Source organism: Rhagoletis pomonella, unplaced genomic scaffold (genome assembly GCF_013731165.1).
Source record: "Rhagoletis pomonella isolate Grant_MI unplaced genomic scaffold, Rhpom_1.0 Rhpom_scaffold_00005, whole genome shotgun sequence".
NCBI classification, from domain to species: Eukaryota; Metazoa; Arthropoda; class Insecta; order Diptera; family Tephritidae; genus Rhagoletis; species Rhagoletis pomonella.
Genome location: NW_023458559.1, coordinates 27,204,168 through 27,216,799, shown reverse-complemented (window position 1 = coordinate 27,216,799; position 12,632 = coordinate 27,204,168). Strand labels below are relative to the sequence as shown.

General features: G+C 27.5%; 1 protein-coding gene across 2 annotated transcripts in view; it reads right to left on the bottom strand.

Annotated features, from left to right (window-relative positions):
• The window catches only part of LOC118738808, a 374,533-nt gene extending 362,539 nt beyond the window's left edge, over positions 1-11,994 (bottom strand). The window contains exons 1-2 of one of the 2 annotated variants that reach the window (XM_036469798.1): positions 11,811-11,994; positions 2,466-3,692 (exon numbers count right to left, since the gene is read on the bottom strand). In XM_036469798.1, the coding sequence (XP_036325691.1) occupies positions 2,466-2,525 (60 nt within the window). In that variant the 5' untranslated portion in view covers positions 2,526-3,692; positions 11,811-11,994. Of the gene's footprint in view, positions 1-2,465; positions 3,693-5,338; positions 5,433-11,810 lie in introns of those variants that run through there. The other variant, XM_036469799.1, reaches the window with a different exon arrangement.
• Between the last annotated feature and the right edge of the window lie 638 nt (positions 11,995-12,632).

Sequence of the window (12,632 nt, the reverse complement as noted above, 5' to 3'; positions counted from 1 at the left end):
ATAGTGTTTTCTAATAGAATGGGAGCCAAAATTCAAAATTTCAAAAAAAAAAAGTGACATTTTGAACAGTATTTTGAGGGTTAAGTTATTGTTGTTGTAACTTCTTCATAGTTTTCTTACAGTATATGATCATTTATCTTCACGATAAAAAAAGTTTCATTCCATTATCTCTTTTCTAACCGAAGATCTACGATTTTGAAAAAAAAAACTATTGTTTTGCCTATAGTGCGACGTCTAGAACTACGTAGAGATTTCAAATTTGCAACGCCCATTAACCATGAGAGAAGGAGGAGAAGGTTAGACAAGCACGCAAGTTGTTAGCCGAGACTAAATAAGTTGTTGCTTCTAGTTGCTAAATACTTAGCTTTGGTTTATAAAATCCAGTAAGACAAATAAATATAGTTGTTACTGCAACAAATTGCTATAAGTAACTTCATGAACCAGCGCCGTGATGATTAATTGTTGAAATATGTTGCCTGCTAAAGAAGGAGTGAACAGACAACAGGCAAGGCAGATGGCAAGGGACACGTAAAAGGACAAAAGGTAAAAAAGCCGAAAAGCCGAAAATATGTGGCAGGGAAGCTAATAAAATGGAGAGTTCATATATGTAATTTCAATAAGCACGCATAAAAGCCTAAGCTTAAGTATGAGAATGTATTGGTGTATTGTGGATGAGTGAAGCAGCAAGCCTGCCGGGCAAAACTTTTGCGCTTTTTCTACACTGAGCAAAGAGTTTAGTTACGTCAACTAAATAGTATATTTCTCTGAACAAAAGATTTGGTAACTACATATAACTAAATTATGTGTGGAGGGAAACATACTTGGTTGCCGCAACTAAAATTTTTGCTCAGTGTACATTTTCTTATAAGATACTATTATGAATATACATAAATTTGTCTTAGGGAAAATTTTGTTATTAATATTTTTTATGTTTTTTACTTGTGTACATATGTATGTATGAGAGTATGAAGGTACGCCAAACGCTGTATGTTAGTTGCTTAGGTTCAAGTCACATATTACGTGATTATACGAGAAGATTTATTATATTTTATATACTTTTATAAGCGCCACACCCCGACCACAAGTGCATGGACACAGACACATACGAAAAACATACATACTTACACATACACATACTTAAGCAAGGTTTCACTTATTCGTATACATATATGAATCTATGTAAATATATAGACTTTTATACTGGATTTTTTTTCGAAGCATGCATTTTGTTGCGCTTGGCAAGTGATAGAGCACTCATTGAGCACGAGTAATAGCCTAAAAGTATGCCATGTACGCATACATACATATGTATGTATATACAGAGGCGCTATCGCGGCCGCTTGCTAGGATTGTACGAGTGATTAGAGCTATTACATTTTATTTGAGCTCAATAAATGGGGTAAATTATACTACAAGAAAAAAATTATAAGTGCAAAATAAAAATAAAATAAGTATATAAAAATAGATAAAAAAATAAATAAAATAAAAATTAAGTAAAATAAGGGAAGAGCAATTAAATAAATTTATTAAGCAAAAAAGAAAAAAATTATCAAAATTAAGTAAAATTAAATTTAATATAAAATTAAGCCTAAATGGAAATAATGATACCAAAAATTATGAAATGAATCAAATAATAATAAAAAATAGTAATAAATGAATCAAACAGTAAAATAGAGTAAAGGAGATTAAAAAAGTATATGAAATAATAAAAGCAAATTAAAAACATAAAATTTTATTAAAATTAAAATTATTAATTAATTAAATTAAAATTATGTTATTAACAATCTTAAAAAATAAAACGAAGTGAAGTGTCTAAAATAAAGTAAATTAACGTATAGTAAAATAAAATAACTTTATAAAATAAAAAAATAAAATAAAATAAAAAAATAAAAACTAATTACACAAAAAAATTTAACAAAGATTAAAGTTAAAAAAATATATAGCAATAGGTTTTAAATGAAGTTGACTTCAATAAACTAAATTAACAAATGTAAAAAACAAAGTTTTACTTAAGTTATTTCTTTACAGGTAACTAAACGCATAAAAAATTAGGGTTCATTTTCCTTTTAATTTGTAATGAAATATGTAGTCATATTTTCAGCTGTATTCTGTATCAGGTTTTTTTACGGAAAAATATATAAAAATGGTTAAATTTGTTTGCTGGGTTGGAGCTGCTTCGGCCAATAGAGTTAAAAAGCGAAAAAAATTCAATTTTCCCTTTTTCAATTTTTCAGTTACAAAAGTTTTGTCACCAATACTGAATTCGGCTATTTATATAATTTTGAGAAAAAAATTTTATCTCACAAATTTCTTAAAACTAATTGAATCAACTTTTCAAGAATGTTCCCACTTCTCGCCTTATTTTTATTTCCATGCCTCTTTTTTCGTTTACCCCATATAATTTTTATATCTTCTCTAGCGGAAAAACTGTATTTTTTCTATACAAAGTGTGTATGTATACTCACAGTAACTTGTTGAGCAAACTCAACCTTCGGCTGGCCGACCAATTCGATAATATGAACCATATGGAACGCTTTTTTTCTGCACTGACACTGTTGTTGATGAGCGAATTTGTTGTAAATTGTTGTTGTTGGTTTTTGGTTACTTGTTTATAGTACGTTGTTGAAGTAAATGTATTTTTGCTGGTTTAGCTTAACAAACAACGTACATTTGTTATCGTTGGTTTTGCATTAAATTTGATTTATTGACGCTCACTTATTGATCTTTTTCGAATTTTCCTTTGGTTTATTATTCACCAATTTTTTTTGTTCACGAAAATTTATTTATTTTTTCTAACTCGCAGCTTTTGGTTGTTCTATATTTGTCGCTAGATTTGGCTGGTTTTGGAGTGTTGATGATGTGTTTGAAATTTTTTTATATATTTTTTCCTTTACGCAAATGTTACTTGCCGCGTGTTTTTTTTACTCTGGTGAACTGGAGAAAATTTATTCTGCCTGTTTTTGCTACTTTATTGATTTCTGTATTTGATTTCAGTTGCACGAAAAAATACTTGCAATTGCGTTTTTTTCACAATTTCTCGAGTTTTCTTTGTTTAGATTGAAATTTTTTGGAAAAGCTTTATTTTTATATTTCTTAAAATAAGGTTATTTTTAAATTTCTTTAGCCTCTGCTGTGTTTTTGATTTACACTCTGCACATTTGAAATGTTTTATTTAAGAAATGGTTTAATTCAAGTTTTTTATTCGGTTTTGGAATATTTATATTTTCAGCTGTTTATAGCGTATATATTTAGATTTTTCTGAGATATTTGGTTTTTAGCTTTTTGCTTGCTTCTCGCTTTGATTATGATTTTGTGCTATTGTTTTTAGCGATTTGTAATTTTAAAAGAGTTTATTGGTTTCGCTTTTACTTACTTTGACTGTGCGTATAATGAATTACCTATCTTTCGAACTTTATTGAATTTTATTTATTCAAGTGTTGATTTGGTTTTTAATGAACTTGATGTTTTTATGTGCAGTTAAATTTATTCCAATTGATTTTTATATGCTCTTTGTTTATTTTTTCTTTTTATTATTCACACCACTGCTCTTTATGCGCACCAAATGTTGGCTTGAAAAATTTAATTCTAGTACTTTTTATTTAATTTACCGCTATTGACCGCAGTTCGCTGCTGCTGTTCGATTTTAAATGTTTTTTGTGAACTTCGGTTTCACTTTTGATCAATTGAAATGCCTTTTGTGAAAGAGAGAAAATTCGATTTGTTACAAATAAATCACGAAGAAAAATTTAAATACATACATATGTATGTAGCGAAAAATTCGGAAGGCGCTTCAATTCAAAATTTGCTAACTTCATGCACTTTTTTTTCATAGAAACCCCTGAGACTTGTTAAAAAGTATTTAAATTTTGATAACATTTTTTAAGAGTATAATTAATTTTTAATAAAGAATACTTACCGAAATCCTTTTAAATTTTGTGAAAAATAAAAATTTATTTATAAAATTTGCTTGCAATGTTTTCAGCAAAAAGTTTTTGGAAATTTCTATACGATAACGCCTCTTCCAAAAATATCGTTTACAATTGTTTGAAAAAAGTTTTTATATTTTTGAATTGAAGTCTTTTGAAATTTTTAATATTTTGACTAAAAAGTAATTTTTTAATTTTTCTTTAAAAAACCAGTCAATGAAAAAATTAGAAAATTTTATTAAAGAGGTAGAACATTTTTTTTTGTGTACATATTAATATTTTGTGTGTTTGGAAAATTAATGCTTTTGAATGCTAGAGATTTTTCCTTGAGGTATTTCTCATTTTTATTTTTTCTCTCCTCTCTAACTTAACTTTTTTAATTTCTTTGAGGACAAAAAGTTTTTGAAGTGTTGAGGAATTGACTTGTTGAAGGCACTTGTTACCAGCGAAGCTTGCAAGTTTTGTTTCCGAGTTAAGTGAGTCGAGTTGTGCACCAGTTCGAACAGAATTCCTTGAGCGAGCTTGGCTCATATCATAAAGTGAGAGTGAAAACGTTTATGAGTTATTTTGCTGGGCTCTTGAGACTAGCCATTTCAGCTCTCCAGTTTATTTATTGGCATACAGCTCGGCCGCTGTGGTGTAGTGGAAAGCAGTGCGCGCTTCCACTCCGCAACGCCTGGGTTCAAAGCCTGGTCAAAGCAACATCGCAAAAAAATATAGAAAAAAGGCTTTTTCTTAACAGCGGTCGTCCCTCGGCAGGTAATGGAAAACCTCCGAGTGTATTTCTGCCATGAAAAACAGCTTCTCATAAAAATACAATAGCCGTTCGGAGTCGGCGTCAAACTGTAGGTCCCTCCGCTTTGTGTGACAACATCAAGGCGCACGCCAAAAGTCGGAGGAGAGGCTCGGCCAAACACTAACATATGTGTAGGCGCCAATCTATTATTATTACTAAGCTCTTAAATAGAATACTTTAAACTCCAAATTTGCTATTGGTTGAAATCGAAATGAAGTAAGTTTAGTTATCAAGTTGGACTCTTATTTTTATTTTTTGATATGCAAAAGCTCTGATTTAAAGTTTATCTCGTTTTACTTCTGCGTTGAGCTTTTAAGCCGAAAGAACCCAGAAGAGCGATTTTACTTTTTGAGTAAAATTCTCGACATGAGCGTCGAGAGCTCAAAAGCTTCTAGCTAAAATCAGTCTGTCAAGGAAAGCACCCAATATCCACTGATAGTAGGGGAATGTTCTATTAGGCCAAAAAATAGAAACATTTAAAAAATTGTCTAGGTCAGCGGATTCGCCAAGGAAGTTTGTATAAAAAAAAGCTCAAACCTTTCAGAAATATTTTTTTTATCTCGACACTTAAATGTGCTATTATTAATTTTTCAAAAGGAAGTTTGTTATCATTTACTTGCATATTCGCAATCTACTGCAGCGATATTTAAATTGTTCGGCATATATTTCATGCGTTAGTTTCCAGAGCTTCTCTTCTAATATTTATTGTTAAAAATTTAGTAATTTCCTGCATAGATACCAGCAAAAATCGTTGAGCTTTGAAAAACAAATCATTCATATACAACGTTACACACATTCAAATATTATTTACCACCAAGTACAAAGGTGAAATTCTTTGATATAGAACAGATCAAAAAATTAGAAACAACAAAACAAAAGCATGAAAAATGTGAAACAATCAATTTTTTTTTTCGCCCATAAAACCACTAAATAATCATGCGCGGAAAACGAATACTAAATGTTAGCAGTTTGGAAAGTGCAAACACGAAAAGCAAAAAATTACAATCGAAAAGTGCCGAACATGTGAAATTATTTTATAGTTAAATTAGTCGAAAGCGAGAAAAAACACAAATTTATCGAACCGAACCGAATTAAGAAGGAGAAAAGCTAACGAAATTGTTTTCGTGAAAAACAGCGAAAAACGAATGAGTCTACACTTTTCAAATCACTTGGCAGCTGAATAAATGTTTTTCCAATCGAGTGAGAAAAATCAAATGGCAAGAATTTGGCGTAAATGCATAAAATACTCCGGCGATTTTGGAATCGAAGGCACGCTTTACATACACAACTCTTTGCTCATTTCCATACATATAAATGTGTAACCGGTATGTATTTGGGTATATCTGTTGTATTTATACAAGTATACATACATATGTACGTTGAAGCAATTATAATAATAAACGTACATAAATATCTTTCGCTACAAAAGTCAGCTATGCAGTATGGGCGAAAGTTGCCAGGCGGACGGTGCATTAATAAATTGGCAATAAATAAATTCGAATTGTTTGCAATATAAAATGCGCATTTAACTTTTTTTGTTTTAGTTTAAGAGCGGAAAAACCTCAGTAAACTATGCAAATTAATTGTTCGAAAAGTTTGCAAAGTATGTGGTAAATGCCTGTACTTTAAGTGTCTCATCGGACAAGATTTTTTTTTTCATTTTCCTAAGCCTGCAATGTTTTAAACATTTATTTGCAAACATTTTCAGAGCTTCATGAATTTTTATAATTTTATGCTGATCTAGTTTTCCAATTTCTTTATTTTCTTTAATCCTTAACTCTTTTGTATGTTTTGAAAATTTTTTGTGAAAATTTTCAGTTTCAAAAATTTTAAATTTTTTTTAAAAAATGTTTTGACACGTTTTTCAAATCTTACAAAGTTTTGTGTTGTTTGCAAATATTTTTTTTTAACCGAACCCTTTTAAATACAACCTTTATTAAAGCCTTTAAGCTGTCAAAACAGTGCTAATTTAAAATTTGTTTGTCTTAAGAAATTTTGAGTTTTCAGTTGATAAAGTAAAATACTAAAAAATTATTTGAAATTTTTAATGTTATTGAACCTATATTTTTTGAAAGATTTATAAGTTTGATTTTTTTTTGGCGAAAATATTTAGTTTCATGAATTTTTAAAAGTTTTAAAGATTTTGTTGACTTATTTTTGAAGTACTCTTAACATTTTTGTTATTTTCAAATAAATTTTTCTTTAGTGTTAACTTTCTTTATATACAACCATTTTAAGAGCTTTTAAACTGTCAAAACAGTGGTAGCATAAAAAATTTTGAGTTTTTAAAATTGTAGAGATGATAAATTAGAAATGTTTCTATAAAGTTAACTACTAAAAAATTATTAAAAATGAAAAGTTTAAAATTTTAAAGGTTATTGCACCTTTAATTTTTGAAGATTTTCAGATTTCAGAGTTTTAAATATTTTAGTTTCAATAATTTTTAAAAAATTTAAAGATTTTGTTGACTTATTTTTGAAGTCTTATTAACTTTTTTATATACAACATTTTTCAGAATTTTTAAGTTGTATGTATAGTCCAAAAAAATTGTATCTTTCAACATTTTTAGTTTTCAAAATTTTAGAGTTGATAAAGTAAAAGATTTTGAAATAGTTGAATATTAAAAAATTATTTCAAATGCTGAAGTTTGAAGTTTTTAATGTTACTAAACCTTTTAATTTTATAGATTTTCAGATTTCTAAGTTGTAAAATATTTTTTACAGTGTTATTTCCTAAAACTGCCTTACTTTATAGTCCTAGTAGTTTTTTGTTGAAATTACATATTTTTTTAATTATTGTTAATTTTCTCGTGTTCCAAAAGTATGTCTAGTTCGAAAATGTGTACTTTTCAAATTTTAACTTAAGGGTAATAAGTTATTTCTGATTTTTTTTCTTTTGGAATAATGTTATTGAGCTTTTTTCTAATTTTTTAAAGATTTTCAAATTCCTGAGATTTAAAAATAAAAGTTTTTTAATCTGTATGGTGCCTCTTTTCCAAAATTACCATGGTTCCAAAATTTGCAATTTTCAATTACAAAATTTTTGATGTTATTGGACACAAAAAAGTGTTTTCTGAATACATATTTTTTCATTTGGAGACTATATTTATGGAAATATTCTACATCTGTGAGTCAAATTTGATAATATTAAACATTTTCAAATTCAATGCCTTGAAATTTTCAAATGTGCAATTTTTCTAAATTAAAAGTTTTCTTAGCGCTCATATTATTATAATAAAAATGCGAAACTTTTATTCAATCCTTCGGTTTAAAACAAGAAACTTTTCAACTGCTTCAAATACTTAAGCCGCATTTTCACTGGGTATAAAGTGAATACAATTTTTAGGACTTCAAAATTTTTTCTTGTAAAGCCATTTTTCATATGGAATTTTGAAATGGCAAACTTGTTTTTGGTCATTGCAATTACTAGTGGAAATTTGGCATTCGAATAATATAAAAGTATAATGTCTAAATTTCACAAAGCTTTAAAAGGCAAAAACGTTAATGAAAAATTTTCGTAAAAAATAATAGTATTTTATGCTGAATTTCCACTTGAGATTAAATGACACAATTTTAAATGACAATGTTGGGCCTGAAAAGTACCCGTGTCTCTGTTTTAATAAAATAGTCTTTAAGTTTGTTTACAGATGGCATTTTTATTTTTTATTTTTTGTCATTTCAATGCCTAGTAGAAACTGGGCATAACTCTGAATTTGTTCGTGGGCCAATTTTTGAGGAATAGAAAATAAATTTCCACTTCTCATTTTTCTTAGATACCAATTTTATCATCAGTTCAAAATTAGCGCTTTCCTTGAGTACACTGAAGCAAACGCAAACTGTTCTGGAGAAATATTTTTACATTTTCTAATATTTTCTATTCCCGACAATTGAATTTCAATCAGCAAGCAATTTGCTGTGTGTAAATTATAAACATGTTACACGTACAAATCTCCGCCTGTGCTTACCTACTGCTACATATGTATGCACCTCCGAAATATTTATGTATACTAAATAGTCCTACTTTTTTAATTTGTTTATAATTTCAAACTAGATTGTTGCGTCCAAATTTAAAATGTTTACTTTATGGACACTTGTATTTACCAGCAAAAGAAAACAAACTAAAATACTCGTGATTTAGAAGTGGAAAAACTTCGAACATGGATAGAAGACAAGCAATTTATACTAAGTATATTCATAAGTATGTTTTTATAAAAACGAAGAAAATCGTTGCTGAGAGGAATTTTTTGAATTTGGCAGAGAGGTATAATTAAGAAATATTTTAGTTTTTTTAACAAGAAATAGTTTTTGTATTTAAAATCCCTTTTAAATTTTTTTTACCAGATATATATCTTTATATGTCTGAAAATAAAATTTTACCAGATTTTTTGAAAATCATTTTATTTTTCAAAAGGAAAAATACAGTTTTTTTCGTACGGTAATAAATTCCAAAGACAACTTTATGAGCCAGTGACTATCGTTTTCATAAATAAAATTTCTTTCAAAATTTTATATTAAATTTTTTACGCCAGTAAATTTTAATGTTTTTGAGCCAGTGGTTATTACTTTCATTTTAAAATGTTAAGTAAAATTTTTATAGCAACAAACTCTAAGATTTTTCCACATTTTCTAATATTTTAAAATTTACTTATTTTCCTAATTAAAATTCACTTAAAAAATGTTATTTAATAGTGTATATAGATAGCTTTTTACAATATTTGAAATTTGAAAACCGCTTTGCACGAAATTTTGTCGCATATGATTTTAAAAGAAATTTTTTTTGTTTAAAAAAAATAAATAAAATCATACTTTTTATTGTTATTAATTTCAAAGCTAATTCTTTCGCTTCGTTTCAAAATCTGTATATGCATAATACATATGTACGTATAAATTTTTAGATAAGTGAAATTAATATTTTTCCTATCTGAAATAGATACACAAAAATTTTTTAGACAATTTTTTCGAAAAGTTTTTTGTAAACCATGTTTCAAAAAATTTAATTTTTAAAGAATTTCTTGGAACATGCAAAGAAAAACACGGAAAACTTGCGACTCAAAAAATATTTCATAAAAAAAGTGTTGACATTTTATTTAAAGTTTCGAAGGTTTTAGTATTATCGACATCCTTCGTTTGTACGGGTTAAACACTGTCTTATTTTTTATCCTTTTTTGATTTTTTTTCACAAGTCGTTATTTTACAAAATTTTGTAGCAAAAATTTTCTGTAAACCAATTTTTCAAACAAATTTATTTTTTTAAGAAAATCTTGGAAAACGTAAGGAAAAAAAAGAGTAAACTCAAAAAATATTTCATAAAAAACTTTTGAAATTTTATTTCAAATTTCTAAAGTTTTAGTGTGTTCGACGTCTTTCGTCTGTAAGGGTTAAAAACTGTCTTATTTTTCACCTTTTTTGAGTTTTCTTAATTTATTGAATTTCTTCTTTTTATAAAAAATAGTTTTTTTAAAGTTAAACTTACATATTTAGTTTCAAATTCTTCGAAAAATGAATATGTGAATATATACGTTTAAAAAATTTTGATATGTTTGTCTAGTTTTTTTTCCTTTGAATTTATTAACAGATAAATAAGCCCCTAAATTTTCGTAATTTTTAAAATTAAAAAACCCATTTATCTAGTATCGAAATTAAAAAAGATTCTAGTGTGCTTAAACTCATGTCTTAATATTTATTTAGTATTTTTTACACATATTTTTTACACATTGGGTAATATGCGATTTCAAATTCATTTTATTTATAAATCATTTTAAAGATAATTTAATTTTTCAATTATGCAACAATTTTGAAACTTTTCAACACTAGTCGAAAAATCTTCATTAGTTAGGAATTTATTCTCTTATATATTTTTTAACAAATTGCTGATGTGAAAATACTTTTGCGCAATTTTTTAGCTAAAAAATCTCAAAAACTTAGAAGCGTTTTTGTAGTTGGCGCAAAGTCATTTAGGAAAAGCTTTATATATTGTATGTCAACTAGAATAAAAACTTTATTTTGTAAAATTTGTTGATTGTAACTTTTTAATGTTTCATATTTTGAGTTATGTTCTTTAATGTCTTGTCTTTTAATACGACCCTTTAAAATAAATTTAATATTTTTTTAACAATGAGTGTGTTTAATTTTTTTCAAATCAAATATGCATTTTTTAAGGTTTCCATATTTTCGTACTATTATTATTATTATTATTATTATTATTATTATTATTATTATTATTATTTATTTACTAACTTTATAAAAAATTCCAAAAAAAATTATTTTTAATTTTTTCTAACAACTGATAGAATGAAAAAGCTCGTTCTTTTTCTAATTGGCACCACAAACTCTCGTTGGTTCGAGCCAAGGCGAAAAATTCATGGTGTGGAATAGTTTATAAAAATAGTTTAGACAAAAAAGTTGAGAAGTTCGATAAAAATTTTACTTATCGTTTAAAACTTTGTTTTTGCTAAGATAAGAAAAAGCCTTTTTCATTTTACTGTTAAATCCCGATAAATTAAGTTCTTCTAATGCAAGTCTGGGTTTTAAAAAACTATTATATTAGAAAAATATTAATAATTTGATAATTTTTTTTTGGAATTTTTCAAAATATTTTTTTTCTTTTAATTTAGGTGAAGTTGTTTTTGGAAAGCCCATAAATGTATTGATATTCAGAAATATTTAACTCTAAATTTTTCAGATGTGATATGCTAAAAATTTTTCTGGGCTAAAATTTCTCGAACTTCAAATATTTCTTTGTGGTAAAGTAAGGGGCTCAAAAATATCAAGATAATAAATCAAATATTTCTAACTGAATCTCAAACACTTCTTCTTTGTTCTTAAAAATTACTTCACTAAAAATGTTTGAAATATAGCATTAAAAAATTAAAATCACTGCAAAATTACGCACGCTTTAAAGCTTTCTGCATATCCCAATAACCGTTACTAAATTTTGAATTGAAACACGTCGTATGGCAAATTTCGCACTAAAAGTATTTATAAGTTGAGTATATCTGAATGAATATGTAGGTGTGTGTGTGTGCTCCGTTTTTGTATGTTTTGGGCATTTTCGTGTTGAACACTATTTGAAAATTAAAAATACGTTACGTTGTTTTCCGCTGAATAAATTTGCACAAAAGATTTTTATGTTGTTTTCTTCTTCACCAATTCCACTTGAAAAGCTTTTGGCTTTTGTTTGCTTTTCAACTTAATTTTCTGTTTTCGGTTTGAATATTTTTTGATACCGTTTAAATTTTGTTTTGTTATTTAAATTTAGCTTACATATACAAAAGAATGATTTGCTTAAATTCGCAAATATTTAAATTTCTCTATTAAACAATTTTTGTTTATTATTATTTATTTTTTTTTTTTGTAATCTATGCTTGAATATATTTTGCTTTGCTTTGCTTGCTGGCTCTATGTTGTATTTTTGATATTTTGTTTTCTGAGAACTTTGAGAATGTCACACGAGAGACGAGAACTATACGAAATATTTTCTGACTTAACTACACAAAACTCAATAGCGTACTGAAAAAGGACGGCTAACGGCAAGTAGGAAAACCAGCCACTCGTATTAAGTTGGAAAATTCAATCAGAATATCGAGCGAACGAAAGAACGAACGAACCGCTGAACCAACGAACCACCGCACAAATGAACGAGCAAACGAATGCATGCATTTACCAAACAAACATACAAATTTTCATACATACATATGTGCGATAATAACGAACTGAGTTGACGGACATGTAGCGAAAAAGCAAATTTTCAAAATTCAAGTAGCGCACGAAAGTGCCACGACAGCAACGAGTACCCTACAATTGAGTTTGTATGCCTACCGTATGCGCCAGGCGGGTGTATTAAAAGCTGGCTGTTGAAGAGTGTGTGTGTGTGTGTGAGTTTAAAGCAGCCATACACCATACTAACTAAGG